The sequence below is a fragment of the Lingula anatina genome, chromosome 6 (genome assembly GCF_051362555.1).
Source record: "Lingula anatina isolate TDL-2025a chromosome 6, LinAna3.0, whole genome shotgun sequence".
In the NCBI taxonomy this organism is placed as follows: Eukaryota; Metazoa; Brachiopoda; class Lingulata; order Lingulida; family Lingulidae; genus Lingula; species Lingula anatina.
The window spans coordinates 13,032,082-13,058,619 of record NC_141772.1 but is presented as its reverse complement, the minus strand read 5'-3'; the positions used below and the strand labels follow the sequence as shown (position 1 = coordinate 13,058,619).

At 36.5% G+C, this 26,538-nt stretch overlaps 3 protein-coding genes and 1 non-coding gene across 6 annotated transcripts; 1 reads left to right on the top strand and 3 right to left on the bottom strand.

The window, feature by feature from the left end:
- Window positions 1–421: 421 nt before the first annotated feature.
- On the top strand, window positions 422–493 carry Trnap-ugg (transfer RNA proline (anticodon UGG)). The gene has a single exon. It is a non-coding gene; the product is annotated as a tRNA-Pro (tRNA).
- A 4,667-nt stretch (window positions 494–5,160) lies between these two features.
- Window positions 5,161–11,792, bottom strand: LOC147761167 (ornithine decarboxylase-like). 3 transcript variants are annotated; one of them, XM_087016112.1, is made up of 5 exons: window positions 11,647–11,792; window positions 10,124–10,285; window positions 7,022–7,494; window positions 6,251–6,701; window positions 5,161–5,930 (listed from the first exon to the last, which is right to left on the bottom strand). In XM_087016112.1, exons 1-5 carry the CDS (start codon window positions 11,647–11,649, stop codon window positions 5,664–5,666), a joined length of 1,356 nt encoding a protein of 451 aa, XP_086872238.1. In that variant the 5' UTR covers window positions 11,650–11,792; the 3' UTR covers window positions 5,161–5,663. The 3 variants fall into 3 exon arrangements, with proteins under 3 accessions (XP_086872238.1, XP_086872239.1, XP_086872240.1); XM_087016113.1 differs by lacking the exon at window positions 11,647–11,792 and adding an exon at window positions 10,481–10,669; XM_087016114.1 differs by lacking the exon at window positions 11,647–11,792 and adding an exon at window positions 10,435–10,563.
- LOC147761166 (ornithine decarboxylase 1-like) lies at window positions 5,161–26,224 on the bottom strand. The gene is made up of 6 exons (XM_087016115.1): window positions 26,090–26,224; window positions 25,781–25,945; window positions 25,005–25,477; window positions 24,196–24,646; window positions 23,524–23,856; window positions 5,161–5,597 (listed from the first exon to the last, which is right to left on the bottom strand). The coding sequence occupies exons 2-5, from the start codon at window positions 25,907–25,909 to the stop codon at window positions 23,590–23,592; spliced, it is 1,320 nt and encodes a 439-aa protein (XP_086872241.1). The 5' UTR covers window positions 25,910–25,945; window positions 26,090–26,224; the 3' UTR covers window positions 5,161–5,597; window positions 23,524–23,589.
- Window positions 14,404–17,127, bottom strand: LOC106154250 (ornithine decarboxylase-like). Its single transcript, XM_087016116.1, has 5 exons — window positions 17,006–17,127; window positions 16,644–16,806; window positions 15,891–16,363; window positions 15,113–15,563; window positions 14,404–14,923 (listed from the first exon to the last, which is right to left on the bottom strand). Exons 2-5 carry the CDS (start codon window positions 16,770–16,772, stop codon window positions 14,660–14,662), a joined length of 1,317 nt encoding a protein of 438 aa, XP_086872242.1. The 5' UTR covers window positions 16,773–16,806; window positions 17,006–17,127; the 3' UTR covers window positions 14,404–14,659.
- Window positions 26,225–26,538: the final 314 nt, after the last annotated feature.

Genomic DNA, 26,538 nt, shown 5'->3' with positions numbered 1-26,538 from the left:
CAGCCTCTAAAAGGATTTTCTTCACTAAAATTTAATGATTGTACAACCAGTGAATAAATTAACCATAGTTAAAAAAATCAATATTAATACAATGGCTAATTATGCCCATAGATGTTTGATGTTGTCGGAGGATTAACTGTATATGTAATGTACTTTTTGTTTTGTTTTGTTAAATATTGTATTCTGTTCGGAGATGGTAAAATAAAAAAATTCTATCTATCTATCTATCTATCTTCTGGATTGGAGGACACACCTGTCTTGTCGGTGAGTGGAGTCAAAAAGTTCTTTAGAACAACCCGACCTTTTGGCGATGCGGAGGACTGTTAATTGTTCACCTGCTTGACTGTCTACTTGCCTGAATAAATTAATGTTCATTATTTATTCTTCAATTTTGGGGCGAGAGTTGAAGGTGTATGGAAGCGGCTCGTTGGTCTAGGGGTATGATTCTCGCTTTGGGTGCGAGAGGTCCCGGGTTCAAATCCCGGACGAGCCCGTCAAGTTTTTATTACTCGTCCATTCACTGAGGCATTAAGATACAGGGTTACCACTTAATATGGAATATTATTTTTTGGCGAGTAAATTTTCTACAAAATATATAATTTCTCTCTAACTACTTTAAATCCAAAGCTGAGGTGTCACTCCATGTGTAGCCAGGTTTGTTACCTAATTACCACACAACTCTCGAAACAATTGATGCATGCAGTTGCATGTTCTGTGGTCAGAAATGTGAGGGGTGGTCTTTTCGGCAATTTCTGCCCTTGTATAAAAACGCATGGGTTTGGTCAATCTTTGGAGTGTGTTTAGAGAAGTAATAAAGGGATCGCTCTGAAACTTGACAGGTACCTTAGTGAAGATATGGCTCGACAGCTAAGCAACGCAGCTTACTATGGGATTCTTGCTCTCAATTACTGACTTTTCATGATTTACTGTAGTGAGTTCTTTGACTGTGTAACATATCACTGTCCGGAGGCTATCATTTTCTTTAATATCTTAAAGTTTATACTGACATCAAGCTGTTGATATGGTTTTCTGGGGGTGTTCCTTTCTTTTGAATGGCATCTTATGCCAGATTTGATATTATTGACCAAAATATATCACAACAGAAGACTGGATGTTATTATCACTCAGTGACATACTTTTTTAATGACTCAAGCAAAATAAAAATTTAATCAGCACTCAAAAATAACAATGATAAAAATATTCCATATTAAGTAGTAACCCTGTAAATATTTTGACATGTCGTGGTAATTGTCACCTGAAAATCACGCTGTTCTTGCCTTCCATTCCCAGACACAGAGACGCATTGCTCAATGTGTTTAGTTCTGTGTTTGTTTTTGAATGCTCAAAGCCGCAGAAAATATCGCGATGTATACGATAGGCACACAGGCAAAAAGCGCCCATCATCTAAATTATCTTTTCTGCCTTTCCGTAAAAGGCTTGGAAATCACAGCATTATGGTTTAATTGGTTTTTGTTTGATATAAAATGCAATGACTTTCAATTTGAGCTAACAAAAATAATTCCTTTTGTTCTGTCCCCGCAAATTAAACTTGTTTTAGGTACTGTGACTCTGCATCAACCTGTATTAATGTTCACAATTAATTAATAAATCTTGCTTTAAATAACACACACCCGTATCAGCGGCTAGTTGGTCTATGGATTCTCACTTTGGGTTTGACAGGTCCCGAGTTCAAATCCCGGTCGAGCCCAACAGCATCTTAGTAATCAGTTGAAGAATTTGTTCAAACGTATGGAAGAACATTTTGCCATGTCTTACTTACTGCCTCACTGAAACTCTGCTGATTTTTAATACATACGAAAAATTGCACCTCAACTGTCGTTAATATTGAAGTAAAAATTATGGAAAAGTGAAAGAAACCTTGCGGCATAAACAAAGGCATGGAATAACCACCATTCTGTTTTGTTGATTGCCACGCTGTGATGCAACGTCTATGGCACACATTGTTTCGTCACAAATAATAGACGTCATTTCTTAGTGATGCCTTGACTACAGTGTAAATAGAAACGACAGAGAAGAGATATGCATGTAGCAGTTTTCATTTTCACTAATCATTTAAGCAGTAGGACTTGCTTTTCTGCAGTAAAAGGTACGATTTCTTTTTCTTTTTTGCCTCAACCGATATAGTTGCCTATTATGTAGGTATATTTCATATATGGAGCATATTCTACAGATAAAAAAAATTCAGTTATGCTTGCAACGGGTATTTGACCAAAACGTGCATCTGAGTTGCGGATCGAGATAGCCTATATCTTATCGCTGTAAAATAGTTTCGTGGCTTATACTCATGCAGGCGTCACATTGTTTTAAAATATGATTTCAAACCATCATTTTCTTCCAATTGTCTTTATTTGTTCCTCTGTAACAATTCTGTTAGTAGGAGAATGGCATTCGAGTAAGGATACCATGGCAAACGTTCTTTCGTTCGATTCTGTCAGCCGTTATGTTCCGTTTTGCTTTCCTCCTTGCCCCTTTTATCCATTTTTCTACACTTCTTGCTTTCTATATTAATTAGTCTTGCCCCTTTTTCATATCTCTCTTTTTTCCACTGTTTTTTCATGTAGATCAACATTTGAAAAAAAAAGACGAAAAAGGTTGCCATAGACTAGACCCCAGAAAAGAAAAAAAAGACCCTAGTTGAAGATATTACAAGAATTAATGTTTTATCAAAGAATCTTGTCTACGATCTTTTTTTCGGATTTTATAAAACATTAAGAAAGTTTTTAATCTGATTAAATTTAATAATAATTTCGCCATAGATAGCGGAGCCTGATGAATGAGGAGATGGGTGTAAGATTGTGCTAGGTGAGATATTACGCTACTGGTGCAACACAATTTTATCTACCTGGAATCGCCAGATGACAGAAAGTGCGTGCATGTCTTACCTGATGTCTTCTTGAACATTCGAGTATTCGCAGATCTTGAACAATTGTATCTCTGGGATGAATTCTTCATAATACACCAAAAGAAAACCCGCATTCCAAAAGTCAATTAATCTTGTGTTGACATTATGCTTGGATAGGGGTAAGGTACACAGGCGGCAGATTGAAACATATCGGGGTATGACTTGAAATCATGGTTCTCTGTTGATTGTCGAGTCACTTTATGACACCATAATAAAACATCCATGTTGTACATTGTTTCATCACAAACACAAACGTAATTTCCTGACGCAACGTATATGGTACACATTGTTGCGTCACAAAAAGTACATGTCATTCCCTAGCGATGCGTTGACCACAGTGTAAATAGAAACGATGGAGAAGAGATATGCACGCAGCAGGTTTCATGTTTACGTATTAGTTCAGTAGACCCGAACTCTTTTTTTTGCAGAAAAAGCAGTAAAAGGTAAGAATCCTCTTTTAACTATGTCGAGTCTATGTTGTGGGCTTTTTTCATAGATTGGTCACGTTCTACTGATAAGCAAGGTGATATTTGCAGGCACGCAAGCATATCATCATTATAACCTGACGTCAATTTTTTACCATTTACCAACTTTGAATCCGAGCACTAAATCAGTGTTTTAGTTTTTAAAATCAAACTCATGTCAAATAGAAATTAATAAATTTACTCGGCTATCAAAATACTCTTATACTGTATTTTGCTTTTAAGTCTCGCCTTTTAGTCTTATATTTCGAATCGAAATAAACCTTACTAAAAATTGGAATTGAACGAAATGTCATTTTACTGTAAAATTCAATAAAAAATATTATAACCAGAAATAGACACATCTTAACGCCGTAAAGTGAAAAAAGAAGCTTCGTAACTTTTCACGTTTTGATATAAATTCGATTTCATTTTAAAAAATGTGACATAAAATAAGAACTGACATAAAATATTATTTGTGGAATGACTGTAGTTTTATCAGTATGACATGTACACTAGCAACTTAGGAAAAGGACGTGTTGAACACAACGAAATGCTGTTTTGTAAATTAATGGCCAAATAGAGTAATGTATAAAATAGAACGTTAACACTGCCTACATAACTTACATGTGTTTCTGTCTGTGTGCGCTTTGTTGTAGACCTTATAATATGAAAGTTTCCAAACATATATAAGTTTTCAATATCCGACTTATTCTCTGTAAGTTATATATATCTAGATTGCTTAGATGTAACTAGTTCTGTTTTATGACAAGCAGAGTTACTCAGTCTTGTCAACAATCACATGTTTATCATATCCAAGCTCATATATCGCCCCGTCTGAACCAATCCAGTGGATTTTCGGTGTCGGTATCCCAGTAAAAGAAGACACGAGGACAGTCGTACATGTAACTTAATTTAAAGTGCAACTTGAATTGTTAGGCCGTAATCGGAAGCCTGAGAGATGTTGATTAGGTCCCACGTCGGGTGGCTAGAGGGTCTCTTCAGAACTAAGATAATAGAGTATTTTGCCACCGGAATCCGCGGAGTTCCTTACACGAATTCTGCACAAGAAAACGGTGTTCTGTTTCAAACACCTGCACTAAGTAATGCAAGGATACAACGCTATGGGAATCATAGGACGCAATTGGACGTAAATCTGCATATGCATGATTAAACTGTGACCTAATTTCACCCAATGCATAATCTGGGTCACTAGTCTCACGATTTACTACGATAGTAAGTCAAATGCTCATCGGATAACAATCATCGATGGGATGACAGTGAATGTTCTATTTAAAATGATTCTTTTAGGAGCATATGCTTATAAATGATTATATATATATAGAATAAGATAAAACAGACGTTTTATTGAAAAGATTTTTATTATAAAATAAAAATATGGTAAAGACATGGGGCAATAATTCTATGAATACTGAAGTTTTTACTCTAATAACTCTAATATGAAAGAAAAACCGCCTAATCTTTAAATAGTCTTGCTGCCTCTCACACGCCGCCCCATGCGTCGTCCCAAGAAGTGTCTTTGATTAAACAATAATCTGTACACATAGCACTCCCAGTTAAAACGCAATACAAATTTTTCGAGATTATCCAAATGTACTTTTATTTTGATTTGATACTCGACTTTTGGTCTCAAATTTCGAATCCAGAAAAAAAAAACATTCTGAAAATTGGAATGAAACCCAATGTTTCATTACTGTGAAAAAATCATTTTACTGTACATACTAAAGCTAAAAACAGTCGCGGATAAACGCGGTATAGAGAATAAAAAGAAAGTTTTATTGAAGTTCGATTTCATTTAAAACAAGTGTCATGTGGAATGACTGTGTTTTTACTTTAATAATATACAAAACATTGCGGTCGAAAAACATTAAAACGAAACATAAATGACATATGCACACCAGCTACTGATGAAAACCAAGCGTTGAACACACACACACAAAAAAAAATATTCGGACAAGGAGCAAAAAAGTTTTTACTAAAATTTACTACATTAAATTACATTGTCTACGCATAAATTTTAAAATAAATGATATTCTGATGGTAAAATCTACTGGCCTATGCAAATGTTTTCAAATGATAATAACCTTAATATGAATTTCTCTTACAGTTAAACAAAATATGTATTAAATATAAAAACCTATCTTTTCAAAAACATGAATAAAAGACTCCCTTTATATTCCTGTGCGACTAACCTTCTGTAAGTTATGTATTTCCTGATTGATACAAATATGTATAGTTCCGTATTATGAAAAGCAAAGTTACTCATTCTTGCAAACAGTCACATATTCATCGCTTTGAAAACCAAGCTCACATATCACTCCGTCTGAAGCAATCCAGTGGATTTTCGGTGTCGGTATCCCATTAAAAGAAGATACGAAGACAGTCGTGTATGCCCCCATGTTGGGCACGTACAACCAGTCTCCAATGTCCAGCTCGGGGAGTTCTATTTCCTGCGTTATACAGTCATTGGGGTTGCACGTTAGTCCCCATAGACTACTTTGGAACACTGGTAAGGAATCTTTGTTCTGGAAAATACGAAACAAACAATTAACATCTCAATTGCGTGCATCATTTCCAACAAGTTTGCTTGAAATTACCAATTTAGAAGATTGGGTTTTCAACATAATTCCCTCTTTTTTTATTTGTATCTCGCAATTAAGGGTTCAGATTCTTTAAGACATATAACGAAAGTGAGCTTGCGCTGAATATTATGTATCCATAGCATCTCCACTAATGGCTTGTGATGCGTTTTTTCCGCATTATGAACTCACAATTATGTTAAAAATAATTAAAACGGTATCTGGCCGTTAGATTATCGTCTGATGAAATATGTAATAAACTATACCTCAAGTAAATAAAAATCTGGCGCATGTTTTTCAAACAAAATATGGACGTAGAAGGAACCGTGGAGGCCGTCATTGAGGTAGTACATAAAGGTTTTCTGTGCGTCATCTCCATCTGATGGATCGTCATGATACGAGTCCGGTCGCTCCACCCGTCTTGCTATTACCCGTACTGCAAGAGTGAAAGCAGATTGTACATAGTAACGTCCGGGTTCTGCAATCACTTTAACATTTCCCTTCTCCGGAAAATATTCCTCCAAAGAATTGTTAATCACTTTGGCAATGGCAGATAATGACAATTTTCCTTCAGTCTCAATACCAGGGAATCCACCACCGATGTCAAGTAAGTCGAAGTTGAAACCGATGGTCTTGGCCATGTCGAAGATGCCGCGACATAAACTGATCGTGTGTTGGTAGGCAAAGGCATCAAGACACAACGAACCAACATGAAAACTGAAATTACAATTAAAAACTCAAAATATCTACATATCGTCATTTGTGATATTTCTGTCATCAAAAATGTTGTTGCTTGCTATGGAAAATGAAGTAAAGGGGCGTATACTAGTATCATCTATCATTTGTAGATTTTGATGAACATGAAATGCATAGCTGACAAACTAGAACAATTGAATAATTTATAGCAAGCTAAGGTGTACATGAACGAATTCATTGATTGATCTGTTTAGAAGAATAACTTGAAATACCATGGGTTTCTTAACTGGACAACAACGAATTTCAAAAGACTTTTTGCAGCCGTTTGTTGTGAAAATTACCTGAGTCCAACGACATTTAGTTCCAATTCTTTTGCCTGCAGTAAAAGTCCTTTGCACTTTTCAATGGTACATCCAAATTTCTTTTCAATTTTAAGAACGGCCTTATGTACTTGTGGGAGAATCCGTAATGCGAGTCTTGCCTCAGGATATAGATGCTTTATTTTCACCAATTCATCTGCGTTATCAAATGTCATGAGGTCCACTCCTTGTTCTGAAGCACGTTTAATTTCCTCGGGATCCTTGCACGGGTTGGCGTATATAATCCTATCTGTATCCACTTCATATTGCAAAACTTGTTGGAATTCAGCGCTACTGGCGCAGTCAAACCCCGCCCCAAGTGCCGCAATGGTCTTCACGACTGGCTCAGTGTTGTTACATTTCACGGCGTAGAAGGGTTTGACACGTGGCATTAGTTCCACCCAGTGTTTGTGCTTGTTGACTATGTCATCCAAGTTGGCAACGTAGAAAGGGCGCTGTAACCAAAAATGAAAAATTATTTGTAGGTTTTAATGTTCTATATTCTTGTTTTCTCATTGACAACGTTAAGTACAATCATTTTACCCCTTTTCCTTCTTTACTAATGAACATTCCTTAAAAAGACACCCTAACAGTAACTTAGGCTTCATTCACATGCAATGTCTATTTTCTAAATTCTATTTTCTATTCGCGGTATGTCTTATGATCATGGTCTGTGCCCTGAATATCCCGCCGCGTAATTACTGGCAGCGCGAGCCAGTTACTATAAGTTACTATAAGTAAGTCCGTTTTTCATATAAAGTAATAAAAGGGCCCTTAAATAGCCTATATTTCAAAGAATTTTCAGTGTTTGAATTATTTGGTTTTATTTGCTTCATTTTACAGATTATTTCTTGCTGAAAATTTTATAAAATATAAGACGTTTTAGGACAATTAACTTTCTGTAAATATTATCAAGTGTTTGTATTAATGTAAATAAAACTTAATTAAACCTTCTTTAAAATAATGCAATTGTTCTTCATGTACGCATACACATTGTAAATTGAATATGTAGACCCCCTCCCATGTAAAACGCTATACCCTGTATCCCTTTTTCTCTTCAGATAGACACAACAGAGAATGTGGTCAAACCAAAAACGATTTTGGCAAACAGATAACAGATTTATCAGTAGGCTATGAATAAAAGGAAACACTTCAGCATTTTTTCTTCTTGTTTTTTCCTGTCTCAGTGAAAACTTAATTACCTCTAGGATGCTACGTGGGTCAAGCGTTCCAAAGTAACACTTAAAGAAATACGTACCAGCATCAGCATCCTTCAACAAAAAAAGTTAGAAACAATAGTATCTGCAGTGCAGTAAAATTTGAAAGATAGACAGAAGACAAAGGCCACTCTCACATCAGGTTTTCTCCCTGTAATTATTTTATATAAGGAGTCCGCTAGTCCTCTGGTTTTCTCTCCTACTTTTTTTCATCACTACAATCTTATTTCACCTACAGGTGTTATTGTAATATCTCTTAAATAAGAATAAAGCAAAAATGAGTATAATATCGCATAGTTTTGTGAAGGGATCACTATAACATATTGTTTCTTACGCCGGGACTGAACCCGATCTTAACCAACAACCTACAAAGCACATACCAACATCTCAACATTCCTTTTGAGAAAAAAGTATTTGTACAAATTTCGAGTGTTGGTAGTGAGTGCTTTCAATCTTTAAGTTGATCTTTGAAATAAAATTACATAAACTGTGATAATTTTGAGTCTTCCAGCAGTGTTGTTATATGCGTGCTGATGTCTCTGTCCTTATCGGTATTCATCGGACATACCTCAGCAGACAATGGAAGAGGAAGTGACAAAAGAGTAGGAAACTATCAATGCTGTCATGAGCCAGCACTATTGTCCCTGAAATAAAGACAGGCGATAGTTATCTGTAACTACCTCTGGTTGAAGAGAATGAGGTGAGAAATCGACCACCAATTACTGTGGCCATAAACTTCGTTATTAACCTTAATTTGCCTTCTCCACCTAGATCTCGAAGCCCAATCTATCACGATGCAAATATTTACGTCTGTGACCACATTCTGTACACCGCAACGTATACCAAATAATATACATACACTGCGAACAAAACTATAACAAATATATATAAAAAGCAACTGTCACACGCATGAGATGGACAGTGAATCGTTAAACTACTCGGGGGATAAAACCATGTGACTCAACACACTTCTGGACAAAGAAGGTTACACAAAAGAAAATAATTAAATTACGGAAACAATTACGAAACGTCCCCCTTACATATCAACCCAATTTTGTAATTATTTACCAGGGGGAAAGGATGCGAACATTCTTTGTATCTATATTTACAACAAATATTTCACTGCCACCCCTTACCCAGTACACACAACAGCTACCGCTCATATTTGTGTAGTGAAGATGGGTGAGAGCGCATATATGAACTGATGCAGAGCTTATTTCTGTCTTTGGAAAGTGATCTTTGTACTGTTTACTTAACTATTAATTAACCAGCCAGGGGTAGGTTAAGACTGCAATTATCTCGTTAATAACAAAGGGCTGCAACTCTTGTTAACGCGTCAGGGCGGCTACTACTTCTATCAACTTTTGTCGCTGAAAATAGTTAAAACAGAGTCTAGCACTCACGCAGAATGTTCGACTTTGATGTGGAAGGGCAGACTGTCTTGAAGCAAGTTAAGTTTTGGAAGTTTATACGACGACACAAGCATATAAGAGACACGAACGAAACCAGTATATCCCGGATGTAATGAACAAAAGCTGACTGGTGGGGCAAGACAGGTTAACACATTTTTGAGAAAAAGTGCATATATAAACTTCACGAGCTACGCAAAACCTAAGCTATGCCTTTACACAAGTTAAAATCCACCACCCTTTAGATAAACCTCGCGAGAAATCTGTTGATACACGTATTAGTGCGGTTTCAGGAAAGCGATCTACTGCGTTTTGTGATGTTACATGTACCATCACGCTATACAAAAAAAAAAAAGGTTTACGGTGGGTATAAAGCATGTCACGTACAAATGGACATTTTTTCTTACAGAAAAACTATCGTATAAGCTCATAAGCTTTTAATCATATACAGTTCATACCATATCGTCTCCTTGCAGAAGCTTGTGTTTGATAAGCTGTTGCATAGCTTGGTGGCCATGTTTTGCTATGAATTTTTCTGAAGTTGTGACATCAGCATCTCCGGTGACATGAAACTTTTCTGTTTTCATAGTTCTCTCCGTAGGAAACATCCGTACTTCTGTCTAAAATATCAAATAATAATCAAATTATCGGAACAGACAATTTCATGACAGATGTACATCACTGGGAAGTAAAAAATAAATTAATAAATTAATAAAAAATAAAACAAAACCTTTAAAATAAAATAATAAAACATCTAATTTAAACTCACCTACTTATATTTGTTTTCGTATTAGCATTTAGTTCTGAATACATACCACGGGGCTGATATCTAAACAAAAGGATTGCCGGGACCGATACAATGAATGAGACGGAGTGACAGCCACGTGCGGAAGTAGGACAGGAAATCAGCCAACTACTCACAGAAAACCAGTGACCCATGTCTCTGCCAATACACACGAAACCACAAACCATTCACGCAAATAAAAATGATTGGACGGTGACCGCAATTAGGCAGTAAACTCGGGGAAAGTCCACTCTTTGATATCACCTCATGCGCGGTGATATCAGCGTGTTCTATTTAAAAGTTAGGGGGTTTGGGTGGGGAATATGTACGATTTCCTTTGTATGTATGACAAATAATACACTGTTACCCCCTCGCGCGATATGCAAGATAGCATGCCTCGCTGGCGCTCTTAGATACGAAAAGTTGCACCTCGGTTTTCGTTAATATTGAAGTAAAAATTATGGCAAAGTGAAAGGGGCCTTGCGGCATAAACAAAGGCATAGAATAACCACCATTCTGCTCTGTTGATTGTCACGCTATAATGCAACGTCACTGGCACACATTGTTAAGTCACAAATAGTATACGTTATTTCCCTAGTGATCACTTGACTACAGTGTAAAAATAATAGAAATGACAGAGAAGTGATGTGCATGTAGCAGTTTTCATTTTCACTTATTTGTTTAGCAGTGGGTCTTAATTTTCTGCAGCAAAAGGTAAGATTTCTTTTTTTGCCTCAACCGATGCAGTAGCCTATTATGTTGGTATATTTCATATATAGAGCACATTCTACAGATAAAAAATCAGTTATGCTAGGTATATCAGAAAAATTTTCAAATTGATCAGAAATTTATTATACTTATATCTTCAGAAAGGTAATACAAAAAACAGATGAATTCTTTTGGAATTAAAAAAAAAAATTCCTACAGGCAACAAAGATATTTAAATATATGGACATATCGGATTATATTAATGCCAAATTTCCACATGGCAACGATTTACAGCCTCCCGGGAATTATTTTCCATTTACACTCTTTGTCGCAATGGCGGTCGATGCAGCATTCATTTTAAAACAAGTTGACCGCCAATTAAGCACGATTTTGCACCTTCAAGTTCCGTGTCACGTTTTCATATCATGCATTTATTATTTCTACAAGTTTTCTCTGCCCAAAATGCGTAAAGAAAAAGTGTTATCTTACCATGTTGTTTAGAAAACTTCTTTTTCCTCCGACAACCCGTCTTCACTGCCGTTCACCTCTATGTTAAAATGACCACTCAGCTTCGTTTCTAACACCACTGCACGTCACTTCCGGCACAATTCTGACCAATGCTGATCTTCTCCGGTTCCCTTTATTAGGACAATTACAAAAACTTCCATGCACTACTTATCTGAAATTTTTAACATTTTGTCGAGGCAACACTTAAAAACGTCCTCAAATCAAAGTTCTCTAAGACTGCAACACGGTAAAATCACGTGACCGGAATTTACTCTTTGATTTACAGCTTATCTAGTAAATGGCTTGTATTTGTTTATTTACGCGACGCTAAAAGAGAAATTTAAAAAAGGGGTACCATAGGCGAGCTGTCAGCAGGCCGATATCAGTTTTACACTTCACTGACCCTGGATAGTTACTACTGTAGCGCCCCTAGCGGATTGTGATATACCTACATGTAGTTATGCTTGCAACGGTTATTTGACCGAAACGTGCATCTGAGTTGCGGATCGAGATAGCCTATATTTTATCGCTGTAAAATAGTTTCGTGGCTTATACTCGTGCAGGCGGCACACTGTTTTAAAATATATTTAAAATCATCATTATTTTTCACTTGTCTTTATTTGTTCCTCTGTAACGAGTCTGTTTGTAGGAGGATGGCATTCGACACGTGAATTGCATCTTCTGTGGTCCCTTTGGCGAGTAAGGATACCATGGCATACGTTCTTTCGTTCGGTTATGTAAGCCGCTGTGTTCCGTTTTGCTTTCCTCCCTGCCTCTTATATCAATTTTCCTACACTTCTCACCTGCTATATTAATTAAACTTGCCTCTGTTTCGTATCTCTCTTTTTACCACTGGTTTTTCATGTAGATCAACATTTGAAAAAAAAAGATGAAAAGGTTGACATAGAGCGCATTCTCAACGAATTAAGCCAGGCTTTACAGAGCCGGTGACCTAAAAATGGCGGACGTACATGAAAGAAAAACCGCCTAATCTTTTAATAGTCTCTCCGCCTCTCACACGCCTCCCCACACGTCGTCCCTGCGGGGTACAGTAATTAAATCTCGGCTCCGAACATTAATATTTCCGTGAATATCTCTGGTGATATTATCTCCGTAGATAGTCGATTCATTGCTGCTCTACGGGCCAAATTATTCCTTTTTCGTCTCTGTTTTCAAAGATAATAGAACAGAAGAGCTTCTTTCCTTCGATCGCCTTCAGCCGCCATGCTTTCTTCACCACGAGTTTAACTGATGAGCATGCGCACTTAATATTTCTCAGGTAGCTTCCGCATGGCGAACGGAGACGCGATTTAATTACTGTACCCCGCAGGGACGACGTGTGGGGAGGCGGAGAGACTATTAAAAGATTAGGCGGTTTTTCTTTCATGTACGTCCGCCATTTTTAGGTCACCGGCTTTGCAAAGCCTGGCTTAATTCGTTGAGAATGCGCTCATAGACTAGACCCAAGAAAAGAAAACAAAAAATGATCGTAGTTGAAGATATTATTAAAAATAAATGTCTTATCAAAGAATCTTGTTTACGATCTTTCTTCGGCGTTTATAAAACATTAAAAATGTTATTAATCTCATTAATTTTAGCAATCATTTCGCAATAGATGGCTGAGCGTGATGAGTGAGGAGATTGGTGTAAGATTGTGCTAGGTGAGACATTACGATACTGGTGTAACACAATTTCATCTACCTGGAATCGCCAGTTGACAGAAAGTGTGTGCATGTCTTACCCGATGTCTTCTTGAACACTCGAGTATTCGCAGATCTTGAACAATTGTATCTCTGGGATGAATTCCTCATAATAAACAAAAAAGAAAACCCGCATTCAATTCGTTTTGTGTTGACATTATGCTTGGATAGAGGTAAGGTACCCAGACGGCATATTAAAACATAGCCTACTCTGACTGGGGTATATCTATGGGTTTAAAATCATGGTTCGCTGTTGATTGTCAAGTCACTTTATGACGCCATAATAAAACGTCCATGGTGTACATTGTTTCGTCACAAGCACTAACGTCATTTCCTGATGCAACGTCTATGGTACACATTGTTTCGTCACAAAAAGTACACTTCATTCCCTAGCGATGCGTTGACTACAGTGTAAATAGAAACGACGGAGAATAAATATGCACGAAGCAGTTTTCATGATTACGCCCCGAGCTCCTTTTTGCAGTAAAAGGAGAAAAAGGTGAGACTCCTCTTTTAACTTCGTGAAGCCTATGTTGTGGGCCTTTTTTCATAGATTGATCACATTCTACTGATAAGCAAGGTGGTATTTGCAGACACGCTAGCATATCATCACAATAACCAGACGTCAATTTTTTACCATTTGTTAAATTTGAATCCTAGCACTAAATCAGTGTTTTAGTTTTTAAAATAAAACTCATGTCAAAAAAAAAAAAAAAAAAAAAAATTAATGAATTCACTCCGCTATCAAAATACTCTTATACTGTATTGTGTTTTTAAGTCTCTTTTGGTCTCACATTTCAAATCGAAAGAAATCTTACTAAAAATTGGAATTAAACGAAATGTTCTTTTACTGTGAAATTCAATGAAAATATTATAACTAGAAATAGACATTTTAACGCCGTTAAGTGAAAAAGAAGCGTCGTCACGTTTTGATTTAAATTCGATTTCATTAAAAAATTGTGACAAAAAATAATAACTGACATAAAATCTTATTTGTGGAATGACTGTAGTTTTATCAGTATGACACATGCGCACTAGCAACTAAGGAAAACCACGTGTTGAACACAACGAAATGCTGTTTTGTAAATCAGTGGTCAAATTAAGTAAATCATAATATAGCACGTTAACACTGACTTTATTACTTATGAATGTGTCTGTGTGCGTGTGTTTTATTGTAGACCTTACATATATTTAAGTTTTCAGTAACAGCATCCTCGTCAAACTAGTTCTCTGTAAGTTATATATCTATCTAGATTGCTAAGATGTGCCTAGTTCTGTTTTTTTGACAAGAAAAGTTACTCAGTCTTTGCATAAACATGTTTATCACTGTGAAAACCAAGTTCACAAATCACTCTGTCTGAAGCAATCCAGTGGATTATTGGTGTCGGTATCCCGTTAAAAGAAGACACGAGGACAGTCGTGTATGCCCCCATGTTGGGCACGTACAACCAGTCTCCGATGTCCAGCTCGGGGAGTTCTATTTCCTGTGTTATACAGTCATAGGGGTTGCACGTTGGTCCCCATAAGCTGCTTTGAAACACTGGCATAGAGTCTTTGTTCTGGAAAATGAGAATTAAACAATAAAAAGGTAGGATTTTCAAAGTTGAAAATGTCCAAATTAACAGACGCATGTGCCATAGCAACCTTCAACACTTTTCAAATTTGTAATTTGATGGCTCAGGTACTTAAAGGCACGTATTCTTTCTTCTCATTACAAACGTACAGTTATTTAATCTGAAGAGGCTTACCTCAAGTAAATAAAAATCTGGTGCATGTTTTTCAAACAAAATATGGACGTTAAAGGAACCGTGGAGGCCGTCATTGAGGTAGTACATAAAGGTTTTCTGTGTGTCATCTCTATCTTTTGGCCGGTAGTGTTGTGGGTCAAGAAGCTCCACCCGTCTTGCTATTACACGTACTGCAAGAGTGAAAGCAGATTGTACATAGTAACGTCCGGGCTCTGCAATCACTTCAACATTTTCCTCCTCCGGAAAATATTCTTCCAGTGAATTGTTAATTGCCTTGGCAATGTCAGATAATGATAGTTTTCCTTCAGTCTCATAACCGGGGAATCCACCACCGACGTCGAGGAAGTTGAAATTGAAACCGATGGTCTTGGCCATGTCGAAGATGCCGCGACATAGACTGATAGTGTGTTGGTAGGCAAATGTATCAAGACAAGAAGAACCAACATGAAAACTGAAATTACAATTAAAAACTCTAAATATCTTCATATCTTCCCACATTTCTGTCATTTGTGACATCTCTGGCATCAAGTTGTTGTTTGCTATGGAAAATGAAGTAAAGGGACGGATACTCTTATCATCTATCATTTGTAGGTTTTAATGAACATGAATTGTCTGACAGACTAGAACAATGGAATTATTTATATCAAGCCCAGATGAACATGCATAAATACATTAATTGGTCTGTTTAAAATAAACTGAAAGCCCATGGATTTCAAAACTGGACGACAATGAATTTAAAAAGAAAACACTTTTTGTAGCTGTTTGTTGTGAAAATTACCTGATCCCAACGACAGTTAGTTCCAATTCTTTTGCCTTCAGTAAAAGCCTTTTGCAGTTTTCAATGGTACATCCAAATTTCTTTTCAATTTTAATAACGGCCTTATGTACTTGTGGAAGAATTCGTAATACGAGTCTTGCACCAGGATAAAGGCGCTTTGTTTTCACTAATTCATCTTCGTTATCAAATGTCATGAGGTCGACTCCTTGTTCTGAGGCACGTTTAATTTCCTCGGGATCCTTGCACGGGTTGGCGTATATTATCCTATCTGTCTCCACCCCATATCTTAGAACCTGTTGACATTCAGCGCTGCTGGCGCAGTCAAACCCCGCCCCAAGTGCCGCAATGGTCTTCACGACTGGCTCAGTGTTGTTACATTTCACGGCATAAAAGGGTTTGACACGTGGCATCAGTTCCACCCAGTGCTTGTGCTTGTTGACTATGTCATCCAAGTTGGCAACGTAGAAAGGGCGCTGTCACCAAAAATGAAAAATTATTTGTAGGTTTTTTATGTTCTATATTCTTGTTTTCTCATTGACAACGTATAGTATAATCATTTTAACCCCTTTTCCTTCTTTACTTATACACATTCCTTAAAAAGACACCCTAACAGCAACTTATACATAAACTACCATCACGCTATATAAAGAAAAAAAAAAAAACAGGTGCACGGTGGGTATAAATCATGTCACGTACAAATGGACATTCTTTCTTACAGAAAAACTGTCGTATAAGATTATATACAGCTCATACCATATCGTCTCCTTGCAGAAGCTTGTCTTTGATAAGCTGTCGCATAGCTTGGTGGCCATGTTTTGCGATGAATTTTTCTGAAGTTGTGACATCAGCATCTTTTGTGACAAGAAACCTTTCTGTTTTCATATTTTCTCTTCGTAGGAAACAACCGTACTTCTGTCTAAAATATCAAATAAAAATCAAATTATTGGAACAGACAATTTCATGACAGATGTACACCACTGGAAAGTAAAAAAAAAAAATAATAATAAATTAATAAAAAATAAAACAAAACCTTTAAAATAAAAAAATAAAACATCTAATTTAAACTCACCTACTTATATTTGTTTTCGAATTAGCATTTAGTTCTGAATACATACCACGGGGCTGATATCTAAACAAAAGGATTGCCGGGACCGATACAATGAATGAGACGGAGTGACTGCCATGTGCGGAATATGGGCAGGAAATCAGCCAACTACTCACAGAAAACTACTGACCCATGTCTTTGTCAATACACACGAAACCACAAACCATTCACGCAAATAAAAATAATAGGACGGTGACCGCAATTAGGCAGTAAACTCGGGGAAAGTCCACTCTTTGATATCGCCTCATGCGCGGTGATATCAGCGTGTTCTATTTAAAAGTTAGGGGGGTTTGGGTGGGGAATATGTACGATTTCCTTTGTACGTATGACAAATAATGCACAGTTACCCCCTCGCCAGATATGCAAGATAGCATGCCTCGCTGGCGCTCTAACATACGAAAAGTTGCACCTCGTGAGTCTGGTAGTTGGGTAGGCCTGGTTAATATTGAAGTAAAAATTATGGCAAAGTGAAAGGGACCTTGCGGCATAAATAAAGGCTTGGAAAACCACCATTCTGCTCTGTTGATTGTCACGCTATGATGCAACGTCACTGGCACACATTGTTTCGTCACAAATAATATACATCATTCCCTGATGTTGCTTTGACAACAATGTAAATAGAAACTACAGAGAAGAGGTGTGCATGTAGCAGTTTTTATTTTCACTTATTAGTTAGTAGTAGGACTTACTTTTTTGCAGTTAAAGGTAAGATTTTTTTGCCTCCACCGATGTAGTATATATAGGGTGCATTCTACAGGTAATTTTTTTAGTCATGCTTGCAACGGGTATTTGACAAAAACGTGCATTTAAGCTGCGGAAAGAGATTTATCGCTGTAAAATAGTTTCGTGGCTTATACCTACTCATGCAGGCGTCACATTGTTTTAAAATATGATTTCAAACCATCATTTTCTTTCAATTGTCTTTATTTGTTCCTCTGTAACAATTCTATTAGTAGGAGAATGACATTCAGGTAAGGAATTGCATCTTCTGTGGTCCCTGTGTTGAATAAGGATATCATGGCATTCGTCCCTTCGTTCGATTATGTAAGCCGCTATGTTCCGTTTTGCTTTCCTCCCTGCCTCTTACATCCATTTTTCTACACTTCTCGCCTGCTATATTAATTAAACTTGCCTCTGTTTTGTTTTTCTTTTTTTCCACTGGTTTTTCATGTAGATCAATATTTGAAAAAAAAAAAAAAAGATGAAAAAGGTTTCCATAGACTAGACCCCATACATAAAAAATGACCCTAGTTGAAAATATGATTTTAATAATTTTTGATATTTTGAAAAATAAGTGTTTTATTAAAGAATCTGGGCTTCGTATCTCGAAAGGTTCGCTATGCTGCGCACGTGCGCAAGTGTCTCGATTCCATAACCGATTCTATTTCGAGATACGGGGCCATGGAATCGAGACGCTTGCACACGTGCGCACATTACGATACTGGTGCAACACATTATATCAACCTGGAACCGCCACTTGGCAGAAAGTGTGTCCATGTCTCACCTGACGTCTTTTTGAACACTTGGGCATTCGTAGATCCTGGACAGTTGTATCTCTGGTATGATTTCCTCATAATACACCAAAAGAAAATCCGCATTTTAAAAATCACTTGTTCATGTGTTTATATCATGCATGGATAGGGGTTAGGTACTCGGGCGGCATATTGAAACATACTGGGTTATGGGTTAAAATCATAGTTCGCTGTTGATTGTCAAGTCACTTTATGACGCCATAACAAAAAGTCCATGTTGTACATTGTTTCATCACAAACACAAACGTCATTTCATGATGCAACACAATGGTACACATTGTTTTGCCACAAATAGTACACGCCATTCCCTAGCGATACGTTGACTACAGTGTAAATAGAAACGACGCAATGGAGATATGAACGTAGCAGTTTTCATGTTTACGTATTGGTTCAGTATTATTAGTTCAGTAGACCCGAACTCTTTTTTTTTTGCAGTTTAAGCAGTAAAAGGTAAGACCCCTCTTTTAACTTCGTCAAGCCTATGTTGTGGGTATTTTTCATAGTTTGATCACATTCTACTGATAAACAGGGTGATATTTGCAGGCCCGCTACCATATCATCATAATAACCTGAAGTCATTTCATGCCATTTGTTAACTTTGGATCCGACCACTAAATAAGTGTATTAATTTTTAAAATCAAACTCATGTGAAATAGAAATCAATAAATTCACTCCGCTATCAAAATGCTCTTATACTGTATTTTGCTTTTAAGTCTCGCCTTTTGGTCTCACACTTCGAATCGAAATAAACCTTACTAAAAATTGGAATTTGACGAAACGTCGCATAGCTTGGTGGCCATGTTTTACAAAGAATTTTTTAGAAGTTGTGACATCAGCATCTTCTGTGACATGAAACTTTTCTGTTTTCATAGTTTTTTTCGTAGGCAACAACCGTATTTCTGTCTAAAATATCACAAAGTCAAATTATTGGAAAAGACAGTTTCTTGACAGATGTACTGTTAGTGCCAGATTCCTTGCTTTAGATATACAAGGTGCAAGTGCTCGATTCCTTGTGTTAGATATACAAGGTGTGAGTAGTTTTCATGACTTGCGCGAGTAGCGCCTCTATTGAAGGTAACCGAGTCATAACGCTACAGGATTTTGCACAAGTACGGTCTCTCCTGCAGTTTACCGTTATTTCCAACGTTGTATGGTGTATTGTTACAGTTGTACGGAGAAATCATAATGTAAGTGTTTATCTTATCAAAATATATATTGCATAGTGTACTTATAAGTTGTCTGTATAAATAATTGTGTTAAAATATTGGTACATTAGCTAGAGCACCTGGTAGGGTGTGGCCACTAGTATGAAATACAGTAAATGTAAAATACGAGAACGCATTGGTATAATTGTCAACTGTATAGCCTTGCTGTTATTCAGCATTTAACGTTTTAATTAAAATTATATTAGGATAATTGCACTATAAATTATATTTCATATTATTTGTGCTCATTGAATAGATATAACAGATCCAAGTCTCGCTTTATAAAGCCGATTTAATGTAATGTTCAATATATCTAGTGTAATACAGTTATATATTTGATATATGTAATTTAAATGTTCAGATGTATATGTATAAGTATTTACATCGTTTCCTTTATTTATTTATTTTATTTATTGTTTTCTTTTCTAGATTATGTACCTTGCTGACTTGCTGATATGCTGACTTGTTTATTTGCTGGACCGACATAAGAGATGTGAATGGCAAAATGTTAACTGAACTGAACGTTGAAATAAAGCACGAGTACAATATATTCTCCACTGTCTCAACGATGTCACATGTACACCACTGGAAATGAAAAATTAAATTAATAATAATAAAACAAAACCTTTAAAATAAAACATAATAATTCAAACTCCCCTACTTATATTTGTTTTCGAATAAGCATTAAGTTCTGCTTATTAAATGGAATTTAAATGAAAAGAATCCGCTTCAAATATCTGTTTAACATGACCCATGCGATGTCCCCTTTATGTATACAGTGCGGTAATCGTGTCCTTGTCACAACCATGACCAGGTGTGACACAGTTCCCCATGATAGATAGCCCGGTTCCTATTATTTTGCACAGATAAGCTTCGCCCTAGAATTTGCTCCACTTACGCCAGGCTATAACCCTAAACGTATGGTTAAATGGAGGGTAAACTCTCTGTTATACACGGACTCTCAGTTTCGCCGCACCTGTTGCAACGACGGAGTGGCGTAGCAGTTACGTCCGCGTTCCGCTAGAGCAAAACGATTAGCCAGATTAAAGCCAGTTGTAGCAAAATGGAATTGTGTTTACGCCGTTCTTAACTCTGTCGGAGGTGGTATATGTCGTCCGTAGCTTGTTTGTAACAGGGTGCAGCAACATTGGTAAAAAAAAAACATATAACAGATGACACTTATTTTCAATCAAAATAGGATTCTTATGTCCTTCTAATGGCCCCTCGTTTATCTTTTTAACCTCTTCAGTGATCAAAATGAGCAGGAAAAATTGACTGCAGAAGTAAACTTTTATTTATATTTGGGCTCCAGAGGAGGCCTATCTCCTTTTTTTGGTGTGCTGGTGTCTTAGAAGATTTTTTCACGGATCAGCACAATAGATAAATGTCGATGCTTTAATTTAACAATTTATATCGAAAATTTAGAAATTTTGTGGGCAAACTATTCCAGCATACAATTGTTATTTAACATGGTTATTTCAACCAAATCGTCAATTTCATTTTTAATCAAAATGCATTGGTAAGATAAAGATATATTTCACGGTTGAGAACAGCAAAATACCACTCATTTTAATTATATAAAGTTGAAAAACAATTCAGGTCATTATGTTGAAAATTGTTTTACATAGCAGATGTATTTGTATTCGCTGAATTTTATAATAAAATCAAGTGGCACCTACTTTAGTGAGTATTTTCCCCCAACGACAAACCCCCGACCACATTATTTGATTTAAATCGAGATAAAATTTCAGTTTACATTTTTTTTGTACCTTAATCCCTGTATGGATTTTTTGACCCGTGACTGGTACATATTATAACCTTGAAGTATGTACAAAAAGTGTTCCGTTTGTTTTTTGAACACAAGTGTCATTTTAGGTCACCATATTACCACAAAGTGTCATTAAGTTTCATCTTGTATCATCCACGCGTCCAACACGACCAGCCCACATAATTACACGAATGAAATAAATCAACAATGAAGAAGTAGGTCAACTAGTTTTCAGCCAGTTTGTTCTGGTTTTTAACTGCTCTTAAAATGCTCTGCAATGGTGGTGCATGTGTACTCTCTGACTACAGTCGTTGGTAGTCTGTAATGGAATTATTGAGACGCGACCATACTCGCCATGTTGCATATTAAGAAAAGATGTCCTGAATGGCTGCCTGCTTGACTTATTGACTGTCTAACTGACTGACTGGTTGACTGACAGACTGAAGGGCTGGCTTACGACCGATCGACTGGCTGACTGACTGATTGAATGAATGAAGAATTAACTGATGGACAGAGTGGATAGCTTACGGACTGATTGACTAAATAACTGGCCTACTAACTGACCGACCGACCGACAGACTGGCTGGTTGGATGGCTTAAAGACTGACTGACTGACTGGCTGACAGAGCCACTAACTGACTGATAGACTGTCTGACTGACTGATTGAATGAATGAAGAATTGACTGATGGACAGAGTGGATGACTAACGGACTGATTGACTAAATAACTGGCCTACTAACTGACCGACTGACAGACTAGCTGGTTGAATGGCTTAAAGACTGACTGACTGACTGACTGACCGACTGAGTGGCTTACTGACTCAGATTGGCTTGAATTGTTTATGTTTATTTATCTTTGCTAGTTTGTTAATTTTTTGTCTGTTTATTCTTTGTGTATTCATATTATGTATTTTGTTAGTAAAAGAAAAGTGAAAGATTCGTCACTTTAGTTAACCAGAATGTACAACGCCCACCCTAATTCTACTTTTATTTCGGGAATACTGTTTCATGATCAGTCACACATGCACTAAATGTACCCTCTGTTATCGCTAGAGAAGTTAAAGGAATGCACATTTTTTGAAACATAAGATACACATGGAAATTTCACTACTTATTTGAAACTTAGACCAGGAGATCTATAAAGAAAAGTAAGATATAACCTTGATTGAAGAGAAGGGCTTATTTTATAGCACGTGGAAACATGAACAATTCAAGTTGCACTGTAAGAAATTTAGTTAATCGCATGTAAAATTAATCCATTATCTATTTAAATATGTTTTATAACATAGGATAAAGTTAAAATTGAAAATTGATTTAAAAGCGTAAATATGTTTGTTTTTTTAGTGCTTGTTTACAGATTGTGTCTTCCATGTCTAGGTTAATTTAATTAACTATCTCTCACACAATCGGACAAACAAGCAAAAGCAAATAAACAACAGGAAAGGAGTGCGTCAACAACTGAGGTTTTAGTGCCACGTACGCCTGACAATAATTATATGTTATTCTTTAAGTCATGTAGGCCATATATCACACAGATTATATCAGACACATTCCATTGTATGTAATTTAACTGGCACCGTTCCCCAAAATGTCCCATCGAAACTTCTAGACACTTGACACCAATAGTTTTTTTATTTTACTGTATTAAAGACCATGATAAGTACTGCGTCATTCATTTTTATTGGGGTAAAATATAATTTTATGTTGATTTTGATCGGAAAATATCAATTCATATTTTATGCATAATAAAACATCACTTTATGAAATGTTCATCAGATTATTTTTCGTCCTTGATTAAATAATAATATGTATACATTGCACTCCCAGTTAAAACGCAATACAAAGTTTTTTGAGATTTCGAGATCTCATGGCATCATAACTATCAAAATGCAATTTTATTTCAAAATATAATAACCTCAATATATAATTAATTTGCAGTTAAACAAAATATGTATAAAATATATATAACTTTCTTTTCAAAAACATAAATAAAAGACTGCCTTTAATATTCCTGTGCGACTAACCTTCTGTAAGTTATGTATTTCCCGATTGATACAAATATGTCTAGTTCCGTATTATGACAAGCAAAGTTACTCATTCTTGTCAACAGTCACATATTTATCACTGTGAAAATTAAGCTCGCATATCACTTCGTATGAAGCAATCCAGTGGATTTTCGGTGTCGGTATCCCATTAAAAGAAGACACGAGGACAGTCGTGTATGCCCCCATGTTGGGCACGTACAACCAGTCTCCAATGTCCAGCTCGGGCAGTTCTATTTCCTGTGTTATACAGTCATGGGGGTTGCACGTTGGTCCCCATAAGCTGCTTTGGAACACTGGCAGAGATTCTTTGTTCTGGAAAAAATCGAAACAAACAATTTAGGAATTATTTGTCCAAATTAACATCTCAAATGCGTGTATCATTTCCAACAAGTACGCTTAAAATTACCAATTTAGAAGATTGGGTTTTCAACATTATTCCCTCTTTTTTATTTGTTTCTCGCAATTGAGTGTACAGATTCTTTAAGACATAACGAAAATATGCGCTTGAATATGTTGTATCGATAGCATCTTCACTTATGGCTTGTGATGTGTTTTTCTTTTCGCATTATGAACTCACAGTTATGTTAAAAATAACTAAAACGGTATCTGGCCGTTAGATTATCGTCTGATGAAATATGTAAAAAGCTTTACCTCAAGTAAATAAAAATCAGGCGCATGTTTTTCAAACAAAATATGGACGTAGAAGGAACCGTGGAGGCCATCATTGAGGTAGTACATAAAGGTTTTCTGTGCGTCATCTCTATCTGATGGATTGTCGTGATACGAGTCCGGTCGCTCCACCCGTCTAGCTATTACACGTACTGCAAGAGTGAAAGCAGACTGTACATAGTAACGACCTGGCTCTGCAATCACTTTAACATTTGCTTTCTCCGGAAAATATTCCTCTAAAGAATTGTTAATGACTTTGGCAATGTCAGATAATGACAAATTTCCTGCAGTCTCAATACCAGGGAACCCACCACCGATGTCGAGTAAGTCGAAGTTGAAACCGATGGTCTTGGCCATATCGAAGATGCCGCGACATAGTCTGATGGTGTGTTGGTAGGCAAAGGCGTCAAGACACAACGAACCAACATGAAAACTGAAATTACAATTAAAAACTCAAAATATCTACATATCGTCCCACATTTCTGTCATTTGTGACATTTCTGTCATCAAATAGGTTGTTGTTTGCAATGGAAAATCAAGAAGTCTCTTTATAACTTCTTGGGAAAATGAAGTAAAGGGACGTATACTCCTATCATCTATCATTTGTAGATTTTAATGAACATGAATTGTTTGACAGACTGGAATAATTTATAGCAAGCTAAGGTGTACATGAACGAATTCATTGATTGATTTGTTTAGAAGAATTACTTGGAAGTTCATGGATTTCAAAACTGGACGACAACGAATTTCAAAAGAAAAGGCTTTTTGCAGCTGTTTGTTGTGAAAATTACCTGATTCCAACGACATTTAGTTCCAATTCTTTTGCCTTCAGTAAAAGTCCTTTGCAGTTTTCAATGGTACATCCAAATTTCTTTTCAATTTTAAGAACGGCCATATGTACTTGTGGAAGAATCCGTAATACGAGTCTTGCATCAGGATATAGATGCTTTATTTTCACCAATTCATCTTCGTTATCAAATGTCATGAGGTCGACTCCTTGTTCCGAGGCACGTTTAATTTCCACGGGATCCTTGCACGTTTGGGCATATATTATTCTGTCTGTCTCAACCCCATATTTTAGAACCTGTTGGAATTCAGCGCTGCTGGCGCAGTCAAACCCCGCCCCAAGTGCCGCAATAGTCTTCACGACGGGCTCAGTGTTGTTACATTTCACGGCGTAGAAGGGTTTGACACGTGGCATTAGTTCCACCCAGTGCTTGTGCTTGTTAACTATGTCATCCACGTTGGCAATATAGAAAGGGCGCTGTCACAAAAAAAAAAAAAAAAAAAAAAAAAAAAAAAAAAAAAAAAAAAAAAAAAATTAATTGTAGGTTTTTATGTTATAATTCTTGTTTTCTCATTTACAACGTATAGTACAATCATTTTACCCCTTTTCCTTCTTTACTTATAAATGTTTCTTTAAAAAACACCCTTACAGTAACTTATACATAAACTACCATCACGCTATACACAAAACAAGTGTACGGTGCGCGCAAAATATGTCACGTACAAATGGACATACTTTCTTAAATAAAAACTGTCGTTAAAGTTTATATACAACCCTTACCATATCGTCTCCTTGCAGAAGCTTGTCTTTGATAAGCTGTCGCACAGCTTGATGGCCATGTTTTGCATTGAATTCTTCTGAAGTTGTGTCATAAGCATCTTCTGTGACATGAATCCTTTCTGTTTTCATAGTTTTTTCCTAGGCAACAACCGTAGTTCTATGGGTCTAAAATATCACAAAAAAATCAAATAATTGGAACAAACAATTCTATGATAAATGTACACCACTGGAAAGTAAAACAAACAAACAAAAAAAAAAAATAATAATAAAAAATAAAACACAAAAAAAAAAAAAAATAGTTTTACTCACCTACTTGTATTTGAAATAGTAATAAGTTCTGCTTACTGAATAGAATTAAAATGAATATAATACACTTCCAATATCTGTTTAATGTGAACTATGCGATATCCCCTTCATATATACAGTGCAGTAAGCGAGTCCTTGACGTAACCAGGGCTAGATGTGACGTGACAGGGAGACTCCCATGTCCGGTTCCCTTTATTTTGCACAGATAAGCCTCGCCCTAGATTATGATCCACTTACGCCAGGCTAACCCTAAACGTATAATTAAATGGAGGGTAAACTCTCTGTTACACGCCCCCCCCCCCCCCCCCCCCCCCCAATTTTGCCACATCTGTTCTACCGACGGAGCGTATTGCGTATTGAAGGCGTAGCAGTTACGCCCGCGTTCCTCCAAAGCAAAACAATTAGCCAGAGTTAAGCTAGTTGCTACAAACGTGAATAGTGTTAACGTAGGT

Bases quoted from the DNA above. Each gene is read 5' to 3' on its own strand.
- LOC147761167 (XM_087016112.1), bottom strand. The intron at 7,495-10,123 runs GTATGAACTGTA...TTTTGGTTACAG, and splicing joins TTCTGCAAGGAGACGATATG to CGCCCTTTCTACGTTGCCAA. The intron at 5,931-6,250 runs GTATAGTTTATT...CGTATTTTCCAG, and splicing joins CAGATTTTTATTTACTTGAG to AACAAAGATTCCTTACCAGT.
- LOC106154250 (XM_087016116.1), bottom strand. From the start codon at position 16,772: ATGAAAACAGAAAGGTTTCTTGTCACAAAAGATGCTGATGTCACAACT. The intron at 15,564-15,890 runs GTAATTTTCACA...TTGTAATTTCAG, and splicing joins CTAACTGTCGTTGGGATCAG to TTTTCATGTTGGTTCTTCTT. The intron at 14,924-15,112 runs GTAAGCCTCTTC...CTCATTTTCCAG, and splicing joins CAGATTTTTATTTACTTGAG to AACAAAGACTCTATGCCAGT.
- LOC147761166 (XM_087016115.1), bottom strand. From the start codon at position 25,909: ATGAAAACAGAAAGGATTCATGTCACAGAAGATGCTTATGACACAACT. The intron at 25,478-25,780 runs GTAAGGGTTGTA...TTTTTGTGACAG, and splicing joins TTCTGCAAGGAGACGATATG to CGCCCTTTCTATATTGCCAA. The intron at 23,857-24,195 runs GTAAAGCTTTTT...GATTTTTTCCAG, and splicing joins CTGATTTTTATTTACTTGAG to AACAAAGAATCTCTGCCAGT.